Below are 24,747 nucleotides of genomic sequence, written 5' to 3'. Positions count from 1 at the left end.
AAAAAAATATACCCGACTTTTCGTCCGTGATAAAGTACTTCCTCCTATCTATTCAGAATTAGTTGTCACATTGCCTTTATAGGCAGTAACAGGCCGGGTAATGCAATTGTAAAGAGTTTGTTTCCAATTGACCTATAATACGACTATTTGAGTATAATACTAAAAAGTAATATTATCCAATACCCATTATCTCACTAATTTTTATAAATAGAGCTTGAAACATTGTCATAATATGCAACTTAGTGTTTATTATCTCATTAATCACACTCTAATCTCCTTGGCTTGGTTATTGTGTTTGATAATATAGTGCACTCCCACAAACCAAGTATGAAGGGATCTAGGAGCCAAAAGAATGTCATTTTGCTATTGACATTGCTAGTAATTTTCACTGTGGATGTGAAGTGCCAACTAACTGCTAATTTTTATGCCACAACATGCCCTAATCTCTTTCAGGTTGTGAGGAAACAAGTTCAAATTGCTGCTATGAATGAAATGAGGATGGCGGCTTCGTTACTTCGACTACACTTCCATGATTGTTTTGTCAATGTAAGTTTTTCTAGAATCAAGGGGTGACCTAGTGGTTGAAGGTCCTCCTTACACCCCTGTGATAGATAGTGGTTCGATTCTCACCCCTTATAAGAATGATCCCCGTATTCCACCCCTTCTTGCAAGATAAGCTTTATCTTTTATATTTCTCAATTCAACCCGAGCCATATTTGATCAGCTCTAACAACACTACGTACATTTCTGTACATCGGACCTTTAAGATGTTAGTTCCCTAGGGCTTTGTTTGGTAGAAAAGAAGAGAAAGGAAAAGGAAAATATGGTTTCCCGTGTTTGGTTCCAAAATTTGATTCAATGTGAAAGGAAGGAAAACATCATTAATAAATCTTCCCTTTCCCTTTCTCCCAAAAATAAGGAAATTCGGAAGGAAAAAGAAAAATTAAAAGCTGTCAAATGATTTTCCTTTATTTTCCCCTCACTTTCTTCCATCAAACCAAAAACGGAAAATAAGTTAAGTTTCCTTTCTCTTACCTTATTTTCTCTTCCCTTCTTAATGTTGTACCAAATTAAGCCTAGAGGTTCCGATTGCATGCTATCATACGAACCTGGTTAACGCCTAAATTAGGACCATTCACAACCCCCTATATATACTCCCTTTCTCAGAGGGAAAGATTATGTATATATGCTTTACATAATGCATGAATTACAGTCTAACTTTCGTCCCTGATTACTGATTAGCCTTTAATTTTGTGATTAGGGTTGTGATGGGTCTGTACTATTAGATGGAAGCGACAGTGAGAAGTTCGCTTTTCCTAACCAGAACTCCTTAAGAGGGTTTGATGTTGTGGACACTATCAAAACCGCGGTGGAGAGTACCTGCACTGGAGTTGTGTCCTGTGCTGATATACTGGCCATAGCTGCCCGCGATTCTGTAGTCCTGGTATGCCATCTAAAGAAAAAATAACCTACAGAAAAAGAATGTTGGAAGGGAAAATCCGCAGACTTAGGCCCTGTTCTTTTGCTAAATTTCAGTTTTAGTACTTTTTTTTTGCAGTTCAGTTTAGTTCAGTTAATTCTAGTTCAGTTAATTACAGTTCAGTTCGGTATTCAGTTCAGTATTCAACTCAGCTCAAAACAACATGGCCTTAATCAATATTATGTTAATAGCTTCTTATTAATAAATGAATAAATGTTGCAGAGTGGAGGACCTTCATACAGAGTATTGCTAGGAAGGAGGGATGGGATGGTGGCTAACCAGACAGGCGCAAACACAAACCTTCCTTCTCCTTTTGATCCCTTGGACATCATCATTTCTAAGTTTGCTGCTCAAGGTCTCAACTTAACTGATGTTGTTGCCTTACAAGGTACAATTCTCTTCATACTTCCAAAGTTAGTATCTTTCGACTTTTCTAGGAAATATTTCAGACACTAAGGGTGCGTTTTATTCACCTGATTTTCACTTATTTTTTCTGAACTTATCTTATTTGAACTTAACCAAACTTATCTGAACTTATCAAAACTTATTTTAGTTATAAATTGTGCTTGGTTACCCTTATTTTTCCTAAACTTTGTCTTATTTGAACTTAATTATTTGAGCTTATCTGAACTTATTTTTCCCGAAATAAGTGGAAACAAGATTAACAGAACAAAGCCTTAACACTTCAATCTTCTAAACAATCAATGTTATGGCTTATAACTGCAGGGGCTCATACAATAGGATTAGCAAGATGTGCTGTTTTCAATTCAAGGTTGTTTAACTTCTCTAATTCTGGAGCCCCAGACAGCACTATGGACACTAACCTAGTATCAAAACTGCAGAGCTTGTGCCCTGTCAATGGTGATGGGAACAAGACAACTGCTCTCGACCAGAACTCGACTGACTTATTCGACAACCATTACTTCAAAAACTTGCTCAACAATAAGGGTATTCTAGTTTCAGATCAGGAGCTGTATTCCAGTGATATGGCTAATTCAACAACCAAGAGCCTAGTTGAGAGCTACAGCAATAATCCACACCTCTTTTCTAGTAACTTCATGGACTCTATGATTAATATGGGGAATGCAAATCCATTAACAGGGTCAAGTGGTCAGATTCGAACAAATTGTAGGGTTGTTAACTCATAACTTCGCTAACACGAATAAAATCTATGGCCCGATTTGGGTAGTAGTTGTTAGTTGTTAGCTGGCCTGACTAGCTGTTAGCTGTTTGTATTAGCTGGTTTGACTAGCTGTTTGTGTAAAAGTGTTTGGTAAATTAGTTGTTAGTTGTTTAATATGTAAAATGACCATTAAGGACATTGACATATTTGTTGTGAACCTGAGTTCAAGTTGGCCGCCTAAGACAATCCTATGGTTTAATAGAAGTATATGTAGATAGAGTCTGTATTTTTTAAATAGTGCAGCATAGTTTCTTTGTGTTCTAGAGGAAGATATAGAGATAAATAAATGAATTGATGAATACATGCATGATTTTTCAGAGACAATAATAACTAGATTAAAAAGAGATCAACACTTGCATAATTTAATGTACCAAACTTCACAGTGATCAAAACATATGAAAGTGTCTTAAGAAGTGCATTACCATTACTTAAATAGGGTATTACAAAACCATAAACCAATTATGGCAACCTTTTTGTGGCCATGTACAAGATAATGTTCATTTAGGTACATGATATAGTCCCAACAACAATATCTGGAAAGAGCTATAACTCTATAACCATCATGCCCAAGAAACATTGGCTAAAAATAAATAAAAGCAGACAATGAGGGCCGAGGAAAGGCTGGGGGTTGTTGAAGTTTTTCTGACTTCAGACAGTCTGTATCCCGTCTTTTATCTTGCTTAGGTATAAAATCTTTACCAGAAACTCCATAGATAGTATACATTTAATGGAAAAGACTTACCAATATTGCTGAATTTTAGCATCCTTGTGAGCTCTCTTGCAAACTGCAGATTTCTTCAGCCTTCAGATATACACAAAATTTACATGAAATTAAAAGGCGGTAGCAGAAAAAAAAATCTGATAAAAGGCAAGTAAAATGAATGAAGGGAATCAAGGGGATCGGATGAAATACAGAACAAATCAGATACTGAACTTCCAAATCAGAGAACTGATCATTGTTCTAACTTTTAGCCTAATAATCATACGGAATACATGTTTAATTATACACAGCATTGATAAATTATCAGAATATCATGCTGAATTTTTGTCATAAATCTACCTAAAAGCATTTCTTAAATAAACACAGATCAAGCTACACTGTGAAATAGTGACTGAAGCAGGAACTACAGTCCACAATATTGATTTACCATATCCTTTAATGGCGCTGCTCTTGTTGCTTCTTCATTTGTTGTTTTTGGTAATTTCTAATCAAGATTTGAGAATACACTAGCTCGTTCCATGTATCAGGAACACCAGGAAGGCACCAATGTGCACAGTCTTGGTATCTTAACCGTAAACGCCTCTCCTCCTCTGTCCTATAAGCAGCAGGGTGGGCGTCTTTTCGGTAGTCAGTCAGTGTTGTGATGTTAAGATAGAAAACCGGTACTTTAGTCCACTTAATCACATTCTCCACTACTTTGATCATCGGGGGTTGTTCTGGTAAATCTGTCATGTTCTTGATCGGCTCAGTTTCCTTATCACATGTTCCACCAGAATCCCATCTCCCACCTCTGCAAATCATGAAAATCGAAAAAACATGTATCAGCAGAGATCAAGAACTACAAATTTACGGAGCTAAAGAATTAAACGACTTGGCAATCAATATTTGATCAGACATAGGCACATAGCTACTGACTGGCAACTTTGCATTTATGTCTTGGGAAAGGAAATGGAAAGAAAATAAATAAGAAGGGGAAAGGGTAGTGTTAACTATTACCAATATTAGTTGTTTGGTATAACTTAGGAAAGGAATCACTTGTACCAAATTGGGGATTAAGGAGGGTAACAATGTTGTAACCATAGGATTGGGAGAGGTAACAAATGGCGGTAATGGTTACCCTTAGGAAATGGATTGTGTTACCACTCCTCTCATACCAAACATTAGGTAATGGAATAGTTACTTGATTCCATTTCCATCACTTGAAAACTCTATACCAAACATGCCCTTAATGGTAACGATTTCAGACAACAATTTGCTAGGAATGTTTAAGCTTCTTTGTGAGAAAATCATACTCAAGTCACGAAACAATCTAGTACATTGAGATTCAGAAATTCCTGCAGTATGTTGAAAGCATATTAGAGTTCTTCTACTTTCCAACTTACCCAAAGTGAGAATTCGAATATCCCCTGAAGAAAACTTGTGTTTTCATGGGATCAACATTAGCCTCCAGCCATCTTCCCCAAGTTGTAAGTGCTCGTCGAAAAGCCTCATTAACCTCTAATTGACTGTAGACATGGGTACCTTCTTGATAGTAACCCTCCCTGCACAGATTTTGATTTTATCCATCAGTTTCTATCCTGAAACAGTAAAAACACAATGCATGGAAGTAGTAAAACTTGCAGGATTTACCCTCTCGAAGTTTTCTCATGACTCCACCAATGTCCAGTGTTGAAGATCAGAAATTCTGCATCCTTGTATCTATCAGATGCCCTCTCAACTAAATCAAGCCTCAATGTCTCCTTCTTCGACCCATTTTTGTCAGGAATTTCCCATTCTCGAACCAAGAATGGGGACCTAAAGAACTCCACAGAACAGTTGTAATCCTAATAATTCAAACACAATCATACAACAAATTACTGATGATGTAACAAGGAAGCTTAAATCCAGACAATATAAACTAGCATTTCTCTCAGAAAAAGCAATCATACTTCGAATATAAATGCATAAGAGCCCTCGGTACGAAAATCTTCTCTTCCAGAAGCTTCAAAAACCCTGCTTTTATTCTGCACTGAATTTCTGAGTATGCATACAAGAGATTCCCACATATTCCTATTCAATGAATCACCAACATAAACCAGACGTTTCCCTCTCAGCAATTCCAACATATGTGTCCCATTCAATCTATCATAAACAACAAATTTATTTCAAAATGAGTTACGAACAAAAGCACACATTTTGATTTGCATTATACATAGAGACTATACTAAACTATACTCCCCTTTGTCCCTTAAAGATTATATATTCAGTGCCATGCAATGTAGTATAGACATTAAATAACACAAATTAAGAAGCAACTAGTTGTTTACTCCCTTTGTCCCTTAAAAGATTATATTCCACTTGACGGTCTTTAAGGGACGGAGGAAGTACCATGCAATGTAATAGTATCGACATTAAATAACACAAATTAAGAAGCAACTAATTAAATACTCCCTTCATCTCTTAAACATAATACTCCACTTGACTTTTTCACGGTCTTTAAGGGGCAGAGGGAGTGCCACGTGATGTAGTATCGACATTAAATAACACAAATTAAGAAGCAACTAATTGTATACTCATACTACATTAAACAACACAAATTCAGAAGCAAAACTGTATACTCCCTTCGTCCCTTAAAGATTTTATTGCACTTAATTTTTCACGGTCTTTCAGGGACGAAGGGAGTACCACGTAATGTAGTATCAACATTAAATAACACAATTAAAAAAATAAAATAAAAGTGTAGCTTAATTACCTAGGGATGTTGCACCCATGAGGCTGCCATTTATACCTCTCATAGGTATTATCAGGCCTACCATTGAGAAAACAATTGAAGGGTTCATCAATATGTGGACAAGACCCTGGTAAATATAATGGGTATGAATCATCTTTTACCCATTTCCCATCAAATAAATCACAATGCAACATTGATTCATACAATTCATCACCCACCGTTTCTCGTGGGGAAATTTTGGTGTAATTTGATGATAATGACACATTATTAATATTATTATAATTAGTGTAATTATTCCCTAATTGAAAAGTAGAATTTGAAGAAGAATTGGGGAAGAAATGAGAGAAAAAGGAAGAGAAATGAGAGAAGTCTTTGAAGTTAGCAATGTATTTCAAAGATGATGAAGATGGGTTGTTGAATAGAATGAAAAAAGTGCAAAGGATGAACGTTAACATAAACACATAAACACAGAACATGGATTTTCTGGTATCTGAAATTACAGATAGATTTGGTGATTTTACTGGTAAAAAACTGGGTTTTGATTGATCTGGCATTTGTAATTTTTTGTTTTAGGTGAAAAGATGAACAGGGGATTTACCCAGATGGATTAGTTAATGCAGAGTGAGAATTAAAAGTGGTAATAATCGCCTCTGAATGCATACTAATCATGGAAAGGGATTAATGATTAATGACTAATGATTGTTTGGGTTTAGTTTAAAATTGGTGTGGGGGATTATTAGGAAAACTTGCTCCTCTTGGGGGAAAAACTAATAAGTCGAGTTTAAGGATCTCATCTGATTTTGAATGTAGGATATATAAAAGTTATTAATTGCCTAAATTAGTAACCTTATTTGTTGCACATTTAGATTCACAATAGATGTATTATGTGTATCATGAGTTCATGACATGTTGTAAAGTTTTATTTAGGGGCAGTTATAATATGTCAATTTTTGTCGCATTTGTTAATTTTATTTTATTTTTGACATGTTTATGATGAACTACAAACAATGATAAAAGATACACCAACCGAGAAGGTTTTGGCCTAAGACTGATGACCTGTGTACGATAGGTCTCAGTTCTAACCTATTTGTAGGAGTAACCGGAGCAAAACTAAAACGGATTACATGGTATAAATTTTGAGTTTAACCTATTATTTAGCACACAAAAAAAAATACTTTAGGGTCTGAAGGAAGGGAGTTGAACATTGGACACATTACACATACACTTAATTTCTAATACATTTTGTAGGAAAGGTCTCTACTCAAGTCTCAACAACCCAGATCAAAGGCATCATTTATGTAAATAGGGGTGTACTTCATCCTCTCTATTTCCCCTGAATGTGAAAAAGAAAACTAAAACCGATGAAAGGCACCACATCGTATGAACCACGGACGTTCTTCCTCGCTCCTGAAGGTACTTTCAGACCTCCTACTGATGCTTCAAAGAAATAAGATGTTTTCTAATGTGCAGATCTCACTTTCCCCACATCTTTATTAACATAAAGTGGGAGTAATAGATATAGATGAATAAGGATAACATAAACAAGTTTTTAGAAGAATAACAGAGAAAATGATGGTAAAATAACCATCTTCAGATTACTTGTATAATCTATAAATTTGATGATTACAAATAAGATCCAACATTGATGCACACATCTAGTATAGAAAGGCCGAGGGGTACACAGACCGAACAAAGGGCAAGACTTATTAGCTTCTATTTATTAGTGAAGCAATGGGAAATAATGGCTCATAAGAAATACAGAAGTTCATACAAAAAATAAAAAAGGTCCAAGAAGTTTGGCTGGAAAAGGGAAACTAACTCAATTTTTTTCCTAAGAAAGACCGATAACCTTCCCTGTTGTAGTGTCGAGATCAATATCAAAGAAGCACGGCCTTGTTGGGAGCCCAGGCATTGTACTCATGGTTCCTACCAACGGGTAAATGAATCCAGCTCCGATGCTACCTCTAACATCCCGAATAGGCAAGATAAATCCGCTTGGAGCTCCCTTTTCAGCAGCATTGTGGGAAAATGAATATTGCGTTTTTGCCATGCATATTGGAAGATTGGAGAACCCTTGCTTGCTGTACATCTCAATCTTTTTCTCAGCCTAAAAAAAAAAGAAAAAGGGACGACTCATTTTAAAAGGCTAACATCATGGCTGTGATTAGAGCATTAATTAACATTATTATGAATGGACTTGGTGACGGCATATTGGGAAATCCAGTCATTAACCATTACTAAGTTCGGAAAGGTGACAACTCTTACAATCTATCCTGCTATAGTATATGTGATTATTAGTTTAGTAAGGTGTATTACCAAAAACAAGAGCTACTAGCAAGGCAACAGTATATCAAGGCAATTTCCCAAAACAGAGACTCCAAAGAAAAATGGAGATGCCAGTGAACTATTACTATAATGTGAGCTAATAATAAGGCAAGAAGCTACACCATCAAATGTTATGATTTGCAATAGTTACTGAACATGAAAACTGTACCATGAAATATCTAAAGCAGTATTCCAAAACACTTAAGACAAACTAGGGCAATAAGGATAATAGAGCCAAAGTACAAAGTGCAGGTGTGAGGCAAGATTCTTAAAATAAAGGTTATGTGTGTATTAACAGGTTGCAGCCATAAAGACAGCTTAATGGGCCTTAGGTGCACCTCATTGAAAATACCTCACCCAAAACATTCAAGGCGCTTGGGCTCCAGGGCCACTGTTCTACAGAAGATGATATTATGGACAAGCAATTTCTTAATATTCAAAAGAGTCTCGGGGAAAATGGAGAGTAAATGAAAATTATACGTAGTATCATTTACTACCGGAAAAAATCTACTTCAAAATATAACCAAGTAAATGAAAGTACTGAGCAAGTCTAGAAAATGACACTATAATGTAAACTTGCACGAATAGACAAAAATTTTATTTTTAGGAGGCCGAGGGTGTAGCAGACAATAATCTTAGATATACGTAATCACGATGGAAGGAAATCAAAGCATATTCACCACCCAAATACTATTAGACCAAATCAACGAATTGTCTTACCTGTTCTGAGTATTCGACGCCAGCAGCACCATAAGACTTTGCAATTGCCTCTATTTTCTCTTTGATGCTAATATCCAGAGGATATAAGAACCTCAAAGGCTGCGTTACGTTCTCACATGCTTTCTGAACAGCTATGCCAAGATCCACCTAAAACATATCAAAATTGCATTCAGATCCATGTGAATTCCTCTCACTTGATTGGCAATTTAAGAGTTCCAACAGATAGTATACATTGATTCCGTACCTTAAGTAAAATCAAACATCAACAGAAACATAAGATTGCTACACTGATAACCAGTGAAGTCTAATTTGCAAACAAAGAAATGTATACCCTCTAACAGTTTATTAACCAACATAGAAATAGAAAGTCTACCCAGTCTTGCATCACATCCATGATATAGGAAACTAAGAGTTTAAGACTGTTTCTTGTCTTCAGAAACACAAATAAGAAGAAAAGACGAGGATCAAATAGCCTGATACCCACTTAGACAAATTGTTTAAAAGAATTCAGTACTAACCGCTCCTTTTCCACCATGGGCGTGATGGGTACAAATAACTGCGTCAAACGCTCCAGCATCCATTGCTGCTTTTTTAACAGCATTCAGCTCTGCTTCTGTGTCAGAAGAAAACATGTTGATGGCAACCACGACATTTGAACCATAGGCCTTCGTATTTATAATATGCCTGGCAAGATTAACACAGCCAGCCTCAACAAGACCCACATTCTCTGTTAAGTATGCACGATCAAGAGGCTTGCCAGCCACTACTTGTGGTCCACCACCATGCATTTTCAAAGCCCTCACTGTCGCAACAACAATAGCACACTGTGGAGTCAAACCACTATATCGGCACTTTATGTTCATGAACTTCTCAGTTCCGATATCAGAACCAAACCCTGCTTCAGTAACCACAAACCCACCAGGTCCAACCAGCTTCAGGGCAATCTTGTCAGCAACAATAGAGGAATTACCATGAGCAATATTTGCAAAAGGACCAGCATGAACAAGCACAGGTGTTCCTTCCAGAGTCTGCATCAGCGTGGGGTTGATTGCATCCTTCATTAATACAGTCAAAGCACCACCTAAGCCAAGATCATCAGCAGTAATCGGTTCTCCAGCCTTGCTATTTCCAATCACCATTTTCCCAAGTCTCTCCCTCATATCAGCCAGAGAAGTTGTTAGAGCCAGAACTGCCATTATCTCACTAGCAACGGAAATATCAAATCCAGTTTCTCTTACCATCCCCTTCTCATCAGGCCCCTGACCAACACTAATTTTCCTCAAAAACCGGTCATTCACATCCATAACTCTTCTCCATGTAATGGAATCGGGGTCAATATCAAGCCTAGCAAATTTTGTGACCTCTTCCGGTGTAAGGTCGTCTGGATTAGTCTTATCAATACCAAGCTTTTTCAAACGCCTGTGCATAATGTTACAAAAGGTTCTTTTACCTTCTTTGTTAGGGGGGCACAAACGGTTAAAGAGAGCTTTATCTGACTGGGTGGACTCATGGAACATTCTGGTGTCTATGGCAGCAGCGAGAAGATTGTTTGAAGCTGTTATAGCATGTATATCCCCAGTTAAGTGAAGGTTGAACTCATCCATTGGAATCACTTGACTATAACCACCACCAGCTGCACCACCTTTTATTCCAAAAGTTGGCCCTTGTGATGGTTGACGAAGGCAAGTGACAACCTGGAGGAACATAAAAACCTGATTAGTGAATTTAAAAGCAACAACCAAACACACAAATCACTCATGACCACACTGTTTAAGGAAAATGCTCAATCTATGAAACGTCCATAAACCCAAAGTAACCAAGCAATGGAGCAGTTTACTTCCTTCATCCCAAATATACTGACCAACTACTTTTCACAAATGTTAAGAAAAACAATAAATGAGAGGGCATTAAGTCCCTAAATATACAGACCAACGACTTTTCACCAATAGTATGAATATATTGAAAACAGAGAAATTTAATTGGGTGAATATACATTAACTAACCAAAGAGACGAAAGAGACAATAACATGGGACAAACAAAATAGAAAGGGGGACAATATCTTTGGAAAGGAGGGGGTGTTTAAACTATACCCATTTATCCTTTACCATAAAACTGGAGAGTCAAATCAAACTGTATTGTAGGCTCTAGGCCATTCAGGATACGTAGGGACAAATCAAAACAGTATATTATAAACTTCATTTTTGGATAATTTGGACTCTTTTGGACATCCGAATGCTTTCCATATACCCCATTAGGCGTTGAAGGCGTAGGGTGACCTAGGCCATTCAGGATACGTAGGGACAAATCAAAACAGTATATTATAAACTTCATTTTTGGATAATTTGGACTCTTTTGGACGTCCGAATGCTTTCCATATACCCCATTAGGCCTTCAAGGCGTAGGGTGACCTATTGCTTTTCACAGTCGGTTGTTGGGGTCGAGAGCTCAATGCAAGTCCGTGTATGAGAAGGAGTTGATGGCGGTTTGCTTCTCCGTACTCAAATGGAAGCATTATTTATTTGGAAGGAAGTTTGTCGTGCGATCCGATCAACAAAGTTTGCGGTTTATTACTCAGGAAACTGAAATAGGCGCGGATTATAAAAAATGGTGAGTAAATTAATGGGGTTCGACATTGAGGTCCATTACCAGCCTGGTTCTTCCAACCGCTAAGCTGATGCTTTATCTCTTAAGTTTGTGGGTAAGGTTGAGCTAGGGGCGATTTTGACATCACAAGGCATATAATGGGAGAAGCTGGAAAAGGAAGTGGAAGGGGAGGTATGTGATTCCCAAATCAGCTACGGTAATACAATCCCTTTTGTGTGAAAATCATGACAGCAATGAGGGGGATATGGGGCCGATGTCAAGACCTTCCTACGCATAGCACAAGAGTGGTTTGGCCCGGAATGCAAAAACAAGTGGTTGAGTACGTGTGACAATGTGAAGTTTTCCAAAGGAACAAGTCCTCTCAACAATGCCCTGCGGTTTGCTACAGCCCTTACCAGTGCCTACCCAAGTGTGGGACGAGATCTTTATGGAATTCATAGAGGGGTTGCCGGTGTCTAAGGGGATTAATACCGTTTTTGTGGCGGTGGATCATCTCTCAAAATATACCCATTTCATCGGTCTACGCCATCCCTTTAGCGCCATTTATGTGGCCGAGGCTTTCACTAAGGAGGCGGTACGTCTACATGGGTTTCCCTCATCTATTATTTCTGATCGTGATAGAGTGTTCTTTAGCATTTTCTAGAAAGAGTTGTTTCGAATCCAAGGCACATCCCTCAAATGAAGCACAGCATATCACCCCCAAACGGATGGCCAAACGGAGGTAGTCAATACGAAACTATTTGAGGTGTTTCGCAACGGGACAACCAAGTCTTGGGCTTGGTGGCTGCTTTAGCTAAGTTCTCATATAACTCTACAACCCATACCTCCACCAAGATGTCGCCATTCAAGGTGGTTAATGGAAGGGAACCTCCTGATATCATTAGGGTGCAGCACGATGGGCAGTATACGGTGGGGGACATGATTGGAAAATCACTATATGCGCTCTTCCAACTAGATGCAACTTAAGGAGGTGCATGCATGATCAAGGAATGCTATCCAACCTTCCACCTTGAGGACAAGGTGCGTTTTGGGTGGCGGGGTATTACAATGAACTCACCTGCTCCACGCCCTTGATCCGTACATATGCAAGAAGGAGGAAACACAACCAACAAGCAAACAAGAAAGCAACAACAGCTTTAGCACAAAAACAGCAGTAGCAACCAACACCCAACATAGTGGTAGCAACGGTTTGGAGCAATTAAAGAATGTTGTCTTATTACCGTCACTTTTGTTAACCTTGTACTTTGGTTAATTACATTTGTCTGCTAGTGAAGTTCGTAATTAAAAGGGGAAGGGAAGAAACAGTATAATCATCTCGAGAGTATAGTGTGGAATTCTTTGAGAGAAGAGAACCTCTTGAACGTTCTCAGTAATTGTATCCAAAGTCTTAAGCTTTCTATCAATCAACAATCATCCTTCCTCTATTTGTGTGTGTTGCTGTGTTTGTTGTAGTGTGTGCAGGAAGGTAGGTACTGAGTTCATCTCAGTCTAGAATCTAGATGCTTCTCATATACCCCACGAGGTCCCGAGAGACATATTAGGTGGTTAGAACCATCTACTTTGCCTCTTAAATGATATTTAGTTTATTTGTCACAAAACCGATTTTGATGAATCGATGTAATTTCAATCCTTTAACTATCCAACTATTTGGTATAATGGTCCCAAAATTCCTCATATAACCGCTTGATACATTCCCCAAAATCCTTGGGAGTTTGGGGAACCGGGTCCCAGAATCTCCAAATTTGGTCAAAAATGATGGATTATCCATCACTTTTAGACAATTTGCACTTTTTCGGACCCCGAAAGGTTAGAGGTCTAATTGCTTCCCATATACCCCACGGGGCTCCAAGAGACATATTAGGTGGTTAGAACCATCTACTTCGGCTCTTAAATGACATATTAGCTGATTTCATTCAAAACCCATTTTGATGAATCAAGGTAATTCCGAGCCTTTAGTTGTCCAACTATTGGGTTCTATGGTCCCAAAATTCCTTATATAACCGTTGAATACGTTGGTTGTGGTAATCGTTAGATTAAATAAGTTTCGTGTGAAGCTAGAAAGTTTTGTAAGCGTATACCACACATGAAAGGGGGTTTAGAAGGGATATTACTTATGGTAAGTCTACAAATATTTGCGATGAAGTGTGGAAGGGAGACAATTTGGTTAAGCTTCAGCATCCTTACATCGGTATAGGGCAACATCAAGTGGGTTGTTGATCTTGTAACCCTACGAAACAATGGGATATGACCATCATTAGGGGGAGTTTGTTAGAGAACCGGCGGAGCTCCTTGCAACAAATAAACCATAGGAAAATCAAAAGGATGGGTATTGGTGGCCAAAAGAAATTGGGTCATTATTGTACAGAATCTGCTTATTGGCATCTTACTTAGCCACATTGGGTTCTGATTTTTAACCCGAATTTTCGGAAGAAAATTTGTAAGAAGAAATATTTCCCGAAGTGGAAATTATTCTATTGGAAAATCAGTAAATGAGCTCTTCCTACTAGATGCAATTTAAGGAGGTGCATGCATTATCAAGGAACGCTTTCCAACCTTCCACCTTGAGAACAAGGTGCTTTTGGGGGGCGGGGTATTACAATGAACTCACCTGCTCCACACCCTTGATCCGTACATATGCAAGAAGGAGGAAACACAACGAACAAGCAGACAAGAAAGCAACAACAACTTTAGCAGAAAAACAGCAGTAGCAACCAACACCCAACATAGTGGTGGCAACGGTTTAGAGCAATTAAAGAATGTTGTCATATTACCGCCACTTTTGTTGTCCTTGTACATTTTGGTTAATTACATTTGTCTCCTAGTGAAGTTCGTAATTAAAAGGGGGAGGGAAGAAACATTAGAATCATCTTCATAGTATAGTGTGGAATTCTTTGAGGGAAGAGAACCTCTTGAACGTTCTCTATTTGTGCTTTACATCAATCAACAATCATCCTTCCTCTATTTGTGTGTGTTGTTGTGTTTGTTGTAGTGTGTGCAGGTAGGTAGGTACTCAATTCATCTCAGTATAGAATCTAGTTGCTTCTCATATACCCCAGGGGAATCCGAGCGACATATTAGGTGGTTAGAACCATCTACTTTGCCTCTTAAATGATATTTGGTTGATTTCTCACAAAACCCATTTTGATGAATCGAGGTAATTTCAATCCTTTAAATATCCAACTAGTGGGTATTATGATCCCAAAATTCCTCATATAATCGCTTGATACATTCCCCAAAATCTTGCAAGTTATGGAAACTGGGTCCGGAATCTCCAAATTTGGTAAAAAATGATGGATTATCCATCAATTTTAGACAATTTGCACTTTTTCGGACCCAAAAGGTTAGATGTCCAAATGTTTCCCATATACCCCAGGGGGCTCCGAGCGACATATTAGGTGGTTAGAACCATCTACTTCGGCTCTAAAAAGACATATTAGCTGATTTCATTCAAAACCCATTTTGATGAATTAAGGTAATTCCGATCCTTTAATTGTCCAACTATTGGGTTCTATGGTCCCAAAATTCCTTATATAACCGTTGAATATGTTGGTTATGGTAATCGTTATATTAATTAAGTTTCTTGTGAAGCTAGAAAGTTTTGAAAGCGTATACACTTGAAAGGGGAGTTTAGAAGGGATATTAGTTATGGTAAGTCTACAAATATTTGCGATGATGTGTGGGAGGGAGACAATTTGGTTAAGCTTAAGCATCCTTACATCGGTATAGGGCAACATCAAGTGGGTTGTTGATCTTGTAACCCCACGAAACAATGGGATATGACCATCATTAGGGGGAGTTTGTTAGAGAACTAGCGGAGCTCCTTGCAACAAAGAAACCATAGGAAAATCAAAAGGATGGGTATTGGTGGCCAAAAGAAATTGGGTCATTATTGTACAGAATCTACTTATTGGCATCTTAATTAGCCACTTTGGGTTCTGATTTTTAACCCGAATTTTCGGAAGAAAATTTGTAAGAAGAAATATTTCCCGATGTGGAAATTATTCTATTGGAAAATCAGTAAATCTACTAGATGCAATTTAAGGAGGTGCATGCATTATCAAGGAACGCTTTCCAACCTTCCACCTTGAGAACAAGGTGCGTTTTGGGGGGCGGGGTAATACAATGAACTCACCTGCTCCATACCCTTGATCCGTACATATGCAAGGAGGAAACACAACGAACAAGCAGACAAGAAAGCAACAACAACAACTTTAGCAGAAAAACAGCAGTAGCAACCAACACCCAACATAGTGGTGGCAACGGTTTAGAGCAATTAAAGAATGTTGTCATATTACCGCCACTTTTGTTGTCCTTGTACTTTTTGGTTAATTACATTTGTCTCCTAGTGAAGTTCGTAATTAAAAAGGGGAGGGAAGAAACATTAGAATCATCTTCATAGTATCGTGTGGAATTCTTTGAGGGAAGAGAACCTCTTGAACGTTCTCTATTTGTGCTTTACATCAATCAACAATCATCCTTCCTCTATTTGTGTGTGTAGCTGTGTTTGTTGTAGTGTGTGTGCAGGTAGGTAGGTACTCAATTCATCTCAGTATAGAATCTAGTTGCTTCTCATATACCCCACGAGGTACCGAGAGACATATTAGGTGGTTAGAACCATCTACTTTGCCTCTTAAATGATATTTGGTTGATTTCTCACAAAACCCATTTTGATGAATCGAGGTAATTTCAATCCTTTAAATATCCAACCATTGGGTATTATGATCACAAAATTCCTCATATAACCGCTTGATACATTCCCCAAAATCTTGCAAGTTATGGTAACTGGGTCCCGGAATCTCCAAATTTGGTAAAAAATGATGGATTATCCATCAATTTTAGACAATTTGCACTTTTTCGGACCCCAAAAGGTTAGAGGTCCAAATGTTTCCCATATACCCCAGGGGGATCCGAGCGACATATTAGGTGGTTAGAACCATCTACTTCGGCTCCAAAAGGTACATATTAGCTGATTTCATTCAAAACCCATTTTGATGAATTAAGGTAATTCCGATCCTTTAATTGTCCAACTATTGGGTTCTATGGTCCCAAAATTCCTTATATAACCGTTGAATATGTTGGTTATGTTAATAGTTATATTAATTAAGTTTCGTGTGAAGCTAGCAAGTTTTGAAAGACAATTTGGTTAACCTTTACATCAATCAACAATCATCCTTCCTCAATTTATGTGTGCAGCTGTGTTTGTTGTAGTGTGTGCAGATAGGTAGGTACCGAGTTCATCTCAGTCTAGAATTTAGATGCTTCTCATATACCCCGCGAGGTCCCAAAGACATTTTAGGTGGTTAGAACCATCTACTTTGGCTCTCAAATGATATTTGGTTGATTTCTCACAAAACCCATTTTGATGAATCGAGGTAATTTCAATCCTTTAAATATCGAACTATTTGGTATTATGGTCCCAAAATTCCTCATATAACCGCTTGATACATTCCCCAAAATCTGGCGAGTTTCGGAAACTGGGTCCCGAAATCTCCAAATTTGGTCAAAAATGATGGATTATCCATCAATTTTAGACAATTTGCACTTTTCCGGACCCCGAAAGATTAGATGTCCAAATCTTTCCCATATACCCCACGGGGCTCCGAGATACATATTAGGTGGTTAAAACCATCTACTTCGGCGATTAAATGACATATTAGCTGATTTCATTCAAAACCCATTTTGATGAATCAAGGTAATTCCGAGCCTTTAATTGTCCAACTATTGGGTTCTATGGTCCTAAAATTCCTTATATAACCGTTGAATACGTTGGTTATGGTAATCGTTATATTAATTAAGTTTCGTGTGAAGCTAGAAAATTTTGAAAGCGTATAGCTCACTTGAAAGGGGGGTTTAAAAGGGATATTAGTTATGGTAAGTCTACAAATATTTGCGATGAAGTGTGGGAGGGAGACAATTTGGTTAAGCTTAAGCATCCTTAAATCGGTATAGGGCAACATCAAGTGGGTTGTTGATCTTGTAACCCCACGAAACAATGGGATATGACCATCATTAGGGGGAGTTTGTTAGAGAACTGGCGGAGCTCCTTGCAACAAAGAAACCATAGGAAAATCAAAAGGATGGGTATTGGTGGCCAAAAGAAATTGGGTCATTATTGTACAGAATCTACTTATTGGCATCTTAATTAGCCACTTTGGGTTCTGATTTTTAACCCGAATTTTCGGAAGAAAATTTATAATAAGAAATATTTCCCGAAGTGGAAATTATTCTATTGGAAAATCAGTAAATCTACTAGATGCAATTTAAGGAGGTGCATGCATTATCAAGGAACGCTTTCCAACCTTCCACCTTGAGAACAAGGTGCGTTTTGGGGGGCGGGGTAATACAATGAACTCACCTGCTCCATACCCTTGATCCGTACATATGCAAGAAGGAGGAAACACAACGAACAAGCAGACAAGAAAGCAACAACAACTTTAGCAGAAAAACAGCAGTAGCAACCAACACCCAACATATAGTGGTGGCAACGGTTTAGAGCAATTAAAGAATGTTGTCATATTACCGCCACTTTTTTTGTCCTTGTACTTTTTGGTTAATTACATTTGTCTCCTAGTGAAGTTCGTAATTAAAAGGGGGAGGGAAGAAACATTAGAATCATCTTCAGAGTATAGTGTGGATTTCTTTGAGAGAAGAGAACCTCTTGAATGTTCTCTATTTGTGCTTTACATCAATCAACAATCATCCTTCCTCTATTTGTGTGTGTTGCTGTGTTTGTTGTAGTGTGTGAAGGTAGGTAGGTATACTCAGTTCATCTCAGTATAGAATCTAGTTGCTTCTCATATACCCCACGAGGTACCGAGAGACATATTAGGTGGTTAGAACCATCTACTTTGCCTCTTAAATGATATTTGGTTGATTCCTCACAAAACCCATTTTGATGAATCGAGGTAATTTCAATCCTTTAAATATCCAACTATTGGGTATTATGATCCCAAAATTCCTCATATAACCGCTTGATACATTACCCAAAATCTTGCAAGTTTCGGAAACTGGGTCCCGAAATCTCCAAATTTGGTAAAAAATAATGGATTATCCATCACTTTTAGACAATTTGCACTTTTTCGGACCCCGAAAGGTTAGAGGTCCAAATGCTTCCCATATACCCCCACGGGGCTCCGAGAGACATATTAGGTGGTTAGAACCATCTACTTCGGCTCTTAAATGACATATTAGCTGATTTCATTCAAAACCCATTTTGATTAATCAAGGTAATTCCGAGCCTTTAATTGTCCAACTATTGGGTTCTATGGTCCCAAAATTCCATATATAACCGTTGAATACGTTGGTTATGGTAATCGTTAGATTAAGTTAAGTTTTGTGTGAAGCTAGAAAGTTTTGTAAGCGTATAGCACACCTGAAAGGGGGGGTTTAGAAGGGATATTAGTTATGGTAAGTCTATAAATATTTGCGATGAAGTGTGGGAGGGAGACAATTTGGTTAAGCTTAAACATCCTTACATCGGTATAGGGCAACATCAAGTGGGTTGTTGATCTTATAACCCACGAAACAATGGGATATGACCATCATTAGGGGGAGTTAACAAAAAAACCATAGGAAAATCAAAAGGATGGGCATCGGTGCCCGAAAGAAATTGGGCCATTATTGTACAGAGTCTGCTTATTGGCATCTTAATTAGCCACATTGGGTTTTGATTTATAACCCGAAGTTTCGGAAGAAAATTTGTAAGAAGAAATATTTCCCAAGTGAAAATTATTCTATTGGAAAATCAGTAAATGCGCTCTTCCTACTAGATGCAATTTAAGGAGGTGCATGCATGATCAAGGAACGCTTTCCAACCTTCCACCTTGAGGACAAGGTGCGTTTTGGGGGGCGGGGTATTACAATGAACTCACCTGCTCCACACCCTTGATCCGTACATATGCAAGAAGGAGGAAACACAACCAACAAGCAAACAAGAAAGCAACAGCAGCTTTAGCACAAAAACACCAGTAGCAACCAACACCCAACATAGTGGTAGCAATGGTTTGGAGCAATTAAAGAATATTGTCTTATTACCGTCACTTTTGTTGACCTTGTACTTTGGTTAATTACATTTGTCTGCTGGTGAAGTTCGGAATTAAAAGGGGGAGGGAAGAAACAGTATAATCATCTTGAGATTATAGTGTGGAATTCTTTGAGAGAAGAGAACCTCTTGAACGTTCTAATTGTATAAGTATTAAGCTTTCTATCAATCAACAATCATCCTTCCTCTATTTGTGTGTGTTGCTGTCTTTGTTGTAGTGTGTGGAGGTAGGTAGGTACTAAGTTCATCTCAGTCTAGAATCTAGATGCTTCTCATATACCCCACGAGGTCCTGAGAGACATATTAGGTGGTTAGAACCATCAACTTTGCCTCTTAAATGATATATAGTTGATTTCCCACAAAACCCATTTTGATAAATCAAGGTAATTTCAATCCTTTAAATATCCAACTATTTGGAATTATGGTCCCAAAATTCCTCATATAACCGCTTGATACATTCCCCAAAATCCTTGGGAGTTTGGGGAACCAATTCCCGGAATCTCCAAATTTGGTCAAAAATGATGGATTATCCATCACTTTTAGACAATTTGCACTTTTTCGGACCCCGAAAGGTTAAAGGTCCAATTGCTTCCCTTATGCCCCACGAGGCTCCGAGAGACATATTAGGTGGTTAGAACCATCTACTTCGGCTCTTAAATGACATATTAGCTGATTTCATTCAAAACCCATTTTGATGAATCAAGGTAATTCCGAGCCTTTAGTTGTCCAACTATTGGGTTCTATGGTCCCAAAATTCCATATATAACCGTTGAATACGTTGGTTGTGGTAATCGTTAGATTAATTCAGTTTCGTGTGAAGCTAGAAAGTTTTGTAAGCGTATAGCACACTTAAAAGGGGGGTTTAGAAGGGATATTAGTTATGGTAAGTCTACAAATATTTGCGATGAAGTGTGGGAGGGAGACAATATAGTTAAGCTTAAGCATCCTTACATCGGTATAGGGCAACATCAATTGGGTTGTTGATCTTGTAACCCCACGAAACAATGGGATATGACCATCATTAGGGGGAGTTTGTTAGAGAACTGGCGGAGCTCCTTCCAACAAAAAAACCTTAGGAAAATCAAAAGGATGGGTATTGGTGGCCAAAAGAAATTGGGCCATTTTTATACAGAATCTGCTTATTGGCATCTTAATTAGCCACATTGGGTTCTGATTTTTAACCCGAATTTTCAGAACAAAATTTGTAAGAAATATTTCCGAAGTGGAAATTATTCTATTGCAAAATCAGTAAATGCGCTCTTCCTACTAGATGCATTTAAGGAGGTGCATGCATGATCAAGGAACGCTTTCTAACCTTCCACCTTGAGGACAAGGTGCATTTTGGGGGGCGGGGTATTACAATGAACTCACCTGCTCCACACCCTTGATCCGTACATATGCAAGAAGGAGGAAACACAACGAACAAGCAGACAAGAAAGCAACAACAGCATCTTAAGGAGAAAAACAGCAGTAGCAACCAACACCCAACATAGTGGTGGCAACGGTTTGGAGCAATTAAAGAATGTTGTCATATTACCGCCACTTTTTTTGTCCTTGTACTTTTTGGTTAATTGCATTTGTTAGCTAGTGAAGTTCATAATTAAAAGGGGGAGGGAAGAAACATTATAATCATCTTGAGAGTGTAGTGTGGAATTCTTTGAGAGAAGAGAACCTCTTGAACGTTCTCTATTTGTGCTTTACATCAATCAACAATCATCCTTCCTCTATTTGTGTGTGTTGCTGTGTTTGTTGTTGTGTGTGCAGGTAGGTTGGTACTCAGTTCATCTCAGCCTAGAATCTAGATGCTTCTCATATACCCCACAAGGTCGCGAGAGACATATTAGGTGTTTAGAACCATCTACTTTGGCTCTTAAATGATATTTGGTTGATTTCTCACAAAACCCATTTTGATAAATCGAGGTAATTTCAATCCTTTAAATATCCAACTATTGTGTATTATGGTCCCAAAATTCCTCATATAACCGCTTGATACATTCCCCAAAATCATGCAAGTTTCGGAAACTGGGTTCCGGAATCTCCAAATTTGGTCAAAAATGATGGATTATCTATCACTTTTAGACAATTTGCACTTTTTCAAACCCCGAAAGGTTAGAGGTCCAAATGCTTCCCATATACCCCCACGGGGCTCCGAGAGACATATTAGGTGGTTAGAACCATCTACTTCGGCTCTTAAATGACATATTAGCTGATTTCATTCAAAACCCATTTTGATTAATCAAGGTAATTCCGAGCCTTTAATTGTCCAACTATTGGGTTCTATGGTCCCAAAATTCCATATATATAACCGTTGAATACGTTGGTTATGGTAATCGTTAGATTAAGTTAAGTTTTGTGTGAAGCTAGAAAGTTTTGTAAGCGTATAGCACACCTGAAAGGGGGGGTTTAGAAGGGATATTAGTTATGGTAAGTCTATAAATATTTGGGATGAAGTGTGGGAGGGAGACAATTTGGTTAAGCTTAAGCATCCTTACATCGGTATAGGGCAACATCAAGTGGGTTGTTGATCTTATAACCCACGAAACAATGGGATATGACCATCATTAGGGGGAGTTAACAAAAAAACCATAGGAAAATCAAAAGGATGGGCATCGGTGCCCGAAAGAAATTGGGCCATTATTGTACAGAGTCTGCTTATTGGCATCTTAATTAGCCACATTGGGTTTTGATTTATAACCCGAAGTTTCGGAAGAAAATTTGTAAGAAATATTTCCCAAAGTGAAAATTATTCTATTGGAAAATCAGTAAATGCGCTCTTCCTACTAGATGCAATTTAAGGAGGTGCATGCATGATCAAGGAACGCTTTCCAACCTTCCACCTTGAGGACAAGGTGCGTTTTGGGGGGCGGGGTATTACAATGAACTCACCTGCTCCACACCCTTGATCCGTACATATGCAAGAAGGAGGAAACACAACCAACAAGCAAACAAGAAAGCAACAGCAGCTTTAGCACAAAAACACCAGTAGCAACCAACACCCAACATAGTGGTAGCAATGGTTTGGAGCAATTAAAGAATATTGTCTTATTACCGTCACTTTTGTTGACCTTGTACTTTGGTTAATTACATTTGTCTGCTGGTGAAGTTCGGAATTAAAAGGGGGAGGGAAGAAACAGTATAATCATCTTGAGATTATAGTGTGGAATTCTTTGAGAGAAGAGAACCTCTTGAACGTTCTAATTGTATCAGTATTAAGCTTTCTATCAATCAACAATCATCCTTCCTCTATTTGTGTGTGTTGCTGTGTTTGTGGTAGTGTGTGGAGGTAGGTAGGTACTAAGTTCATCTCAGTCTAGAATCTAGATGCTTCTCATATACCCCACGAGGTCCTGAGAGACATATTAGGTGGTTAGAACCATCAACTTTGCCTCTTAAATGATATATAGTTGATTTCCCACAAAACCCATTTTGATAAATCAAGGTAATTTCAATCCTTTAAATATCCAACTATTTGGAATTATGGTCCCAAAATTCCTCATATAACCGCTTGATACATTCCCCAAAATTTACAAGTTTCGGAAACTGGGTCCCGGAATCTCCAAATTTGGTAAAAAATGATGGATTATCCATCAATTTTACACAATTTGCACTTTTTCGGACCCCGGATGGTTAGATGTCCAAATGTTTCCCATATACCCCATGGGGCTCCGAGAGACATATTAAGTGGTTAGAACCATCGACTTCGGCTCTTAAATGACACATTAGTTGATTTCATCCAAAACCCATTTTGATGAATCAAGGTAATTCCGAGCCTTTAATTGTCCAACTATTGGGTTCTATGGTCCCAAAATTCCTTATATAACCGTTGAATACGTTGGTTATGGTAATCGTTATATTAATTAAGTTTCGTGTGAAGCTAGAAAACTTTGAAAGCGTATAGCTCACTTGAAAGGGGGTTTAGAAGGGATATTAGTTATGGTAAGTATACAAATATTTGCGATGAAGTGTGGGATTGAGACAATTTGGTTAAGCTTAAGCATCCTTACATCGGTATAGGGCAACATCAATTGGGTTGTTGATCTTGTAACCCCACGAAACAATGGGATATGACCATCATTAGGGGGAGTTTGTTAGAGAACTTGCGGAGCTCCTTGCAACAAAAAAACCATAGGAAAATCAAAAGGATGGGTATTGGTGGCCGAAAGAAATTGGGCCATTATTGTACAGAGTTTGCTTATTGGAATCTTAAATAGCCACATTGGGTTCTGATTTTTAACCCAAATTTTCGGAAGAAAATTTTTAAGAAGAAATATTTTCCGAAGTGAAAATTATTCTATTGGAAAATCAGTAAATGCGCTCTTCCTACTAGATGCAATTTAAGGAGGTGCATGCATGATCAAGGAACGCTTTCCAACCTTCCACCTTGAGGACAAGGTACGTTTTGGGGGCGGGGTATTACAATAAACACACCTGCTTCTCACCCTTGATACGTACATATGCAAGAAGGAGGAAACACAACGAACAAGCAGACAAGAAAGCAACAACAGCAACTTTAGGAGAAAAACAACAGTAGCAACCAACACCCAACATAGTGGTGGCAACGGTTTGGAGCAATTAAAGAATGTTGTCATATTACCGCCACTTTTTTTGTCCTTGTACTTTTTGGTTAATTACATTTGTCTGCTAGTGAAGTTCATAATTAAAAGGGGGAGGGAAGAAACATTAGAATCATCTTGAGAGTATAGTGTGGAATTCTTTAAGAGAAGAGAACCTCTTGAACGTTCTCTATTTGTGCTTTACATCAATCAACAATCATCCTTCCTCAATTTATGTGTGTTGCTGTGTTTGTTGTAGTGTGTGCAGATAGGTAGGTACTGAGTTCATCTCAGTCTAGAATTTAGATGCTTCTCATATACCCCACGAGGTCCCAAAGACATTTTAGGTGGTTAGAACCATCTACTTTGGCTCTCAAATAATATTTGGTTGATTTCTCACAAAACCCAT

The 24,747-nt window shown here is 38.1% G+C and overlaps 3 protein-coding genes across 3 annotated transcripts in view; 1 reads left to right on the top strand and 2 right to left on the bottom strand.

The window, feature by feature from the left end:
• The first annotated feature begins 224 nt into the window (after positions 1-224).
• On the top strand, positions 225-2,964 carry LOC110797364 (peroxidase N). The gene is made up of 4 exons (XM_022002473.2): positions 225-546; positions 1,262-1,444; positions 1,703-1,868; positions 2,207-2,964. The coding sequence occupies exons 1-4, from the start codon at positions 328-330 to the stop codon at positions 2,626-2,628; spliced, it is 990 nt and encodes a 329-aa protein (XP_021858165.1). The 5' UTR covers positions 225-327; the 3' UTR covers positions 2,629-2,964.
• A 101-nt stretch (positions 2,965-3,065) lies between these two features.
• LOC110797343 (protein trichome birefringence) lies at positions 3,066-7,504 on the bottom strand. The gene is made up of 6 exons (XM_022002446.2): positions 6,116-7,504; positions 5,313-5,505; positions 5,014-5,207; positions 4,767-4,925; positions 3,812-4,174; positions 3,066-3,465 (listed from the first exon to the last, which is right to left on the bottom strand). Exons 1-5 carry the CDS (start codon positions 6,646-6,648, stop codon positions 3,820-3,822), a joined length of 1,434 nt encoding a protein of 477 aa, XP_021858138.1. The 5' UTR covers positions 6,649-7,504; the 3' UTR covers positions 3,066-3,465; positions 3,812-3,819.
• A 160-nt stretch (positions 7,505-7,664) lies between these two features.
• LOC110797363 (formate--tetrahydrofolate ligase-like) overlaps positions 7,665-24,747 on the bottom strand; it is a 39,036-nt gene continuing 21,953 nt past the window's right edge. The window contains exons 3-5 of the mRNA NM_001422566.1: positions 9,658-10,833; positions 9,140-9,286; positions 7,665-8,201 (exon numbers count right to left, since the gene is read on the bottom strand). Of these exons, the coding sequence (NP_001409495.1) occupies positions 7,926-8,201; positions 9,140-9,286; positions 9,658-10,833 (1,599 nt within the window). The 3' untranslated portion in view covers positions 7,665-7,925. The remainder of the gene's footprint in view (positions 8,202-9,139; positions 9,287-9,657; positions 10,834-24,747) is intronic.

The sequence above is a fragment of the Spinacia oleracea genome, chromosome 4 (assembly GCF_020520425.1).
Source record: "Spinacia oleracea cultivar Varoflay chromosome 4, BTI_SOV_V1, whole genome shotgun sequence".
NCBI lineage: Eukaryota > Viridiplantae > Streptophyta > Magnoliopsida > Caryophyllales > Amaranthaceae > Spinacia > Spinacia oleracea.
Note: the sequence above shows the minus strand (reverse complement) of the source record. Positions and strands in the feature narration are given on the sequence as shown.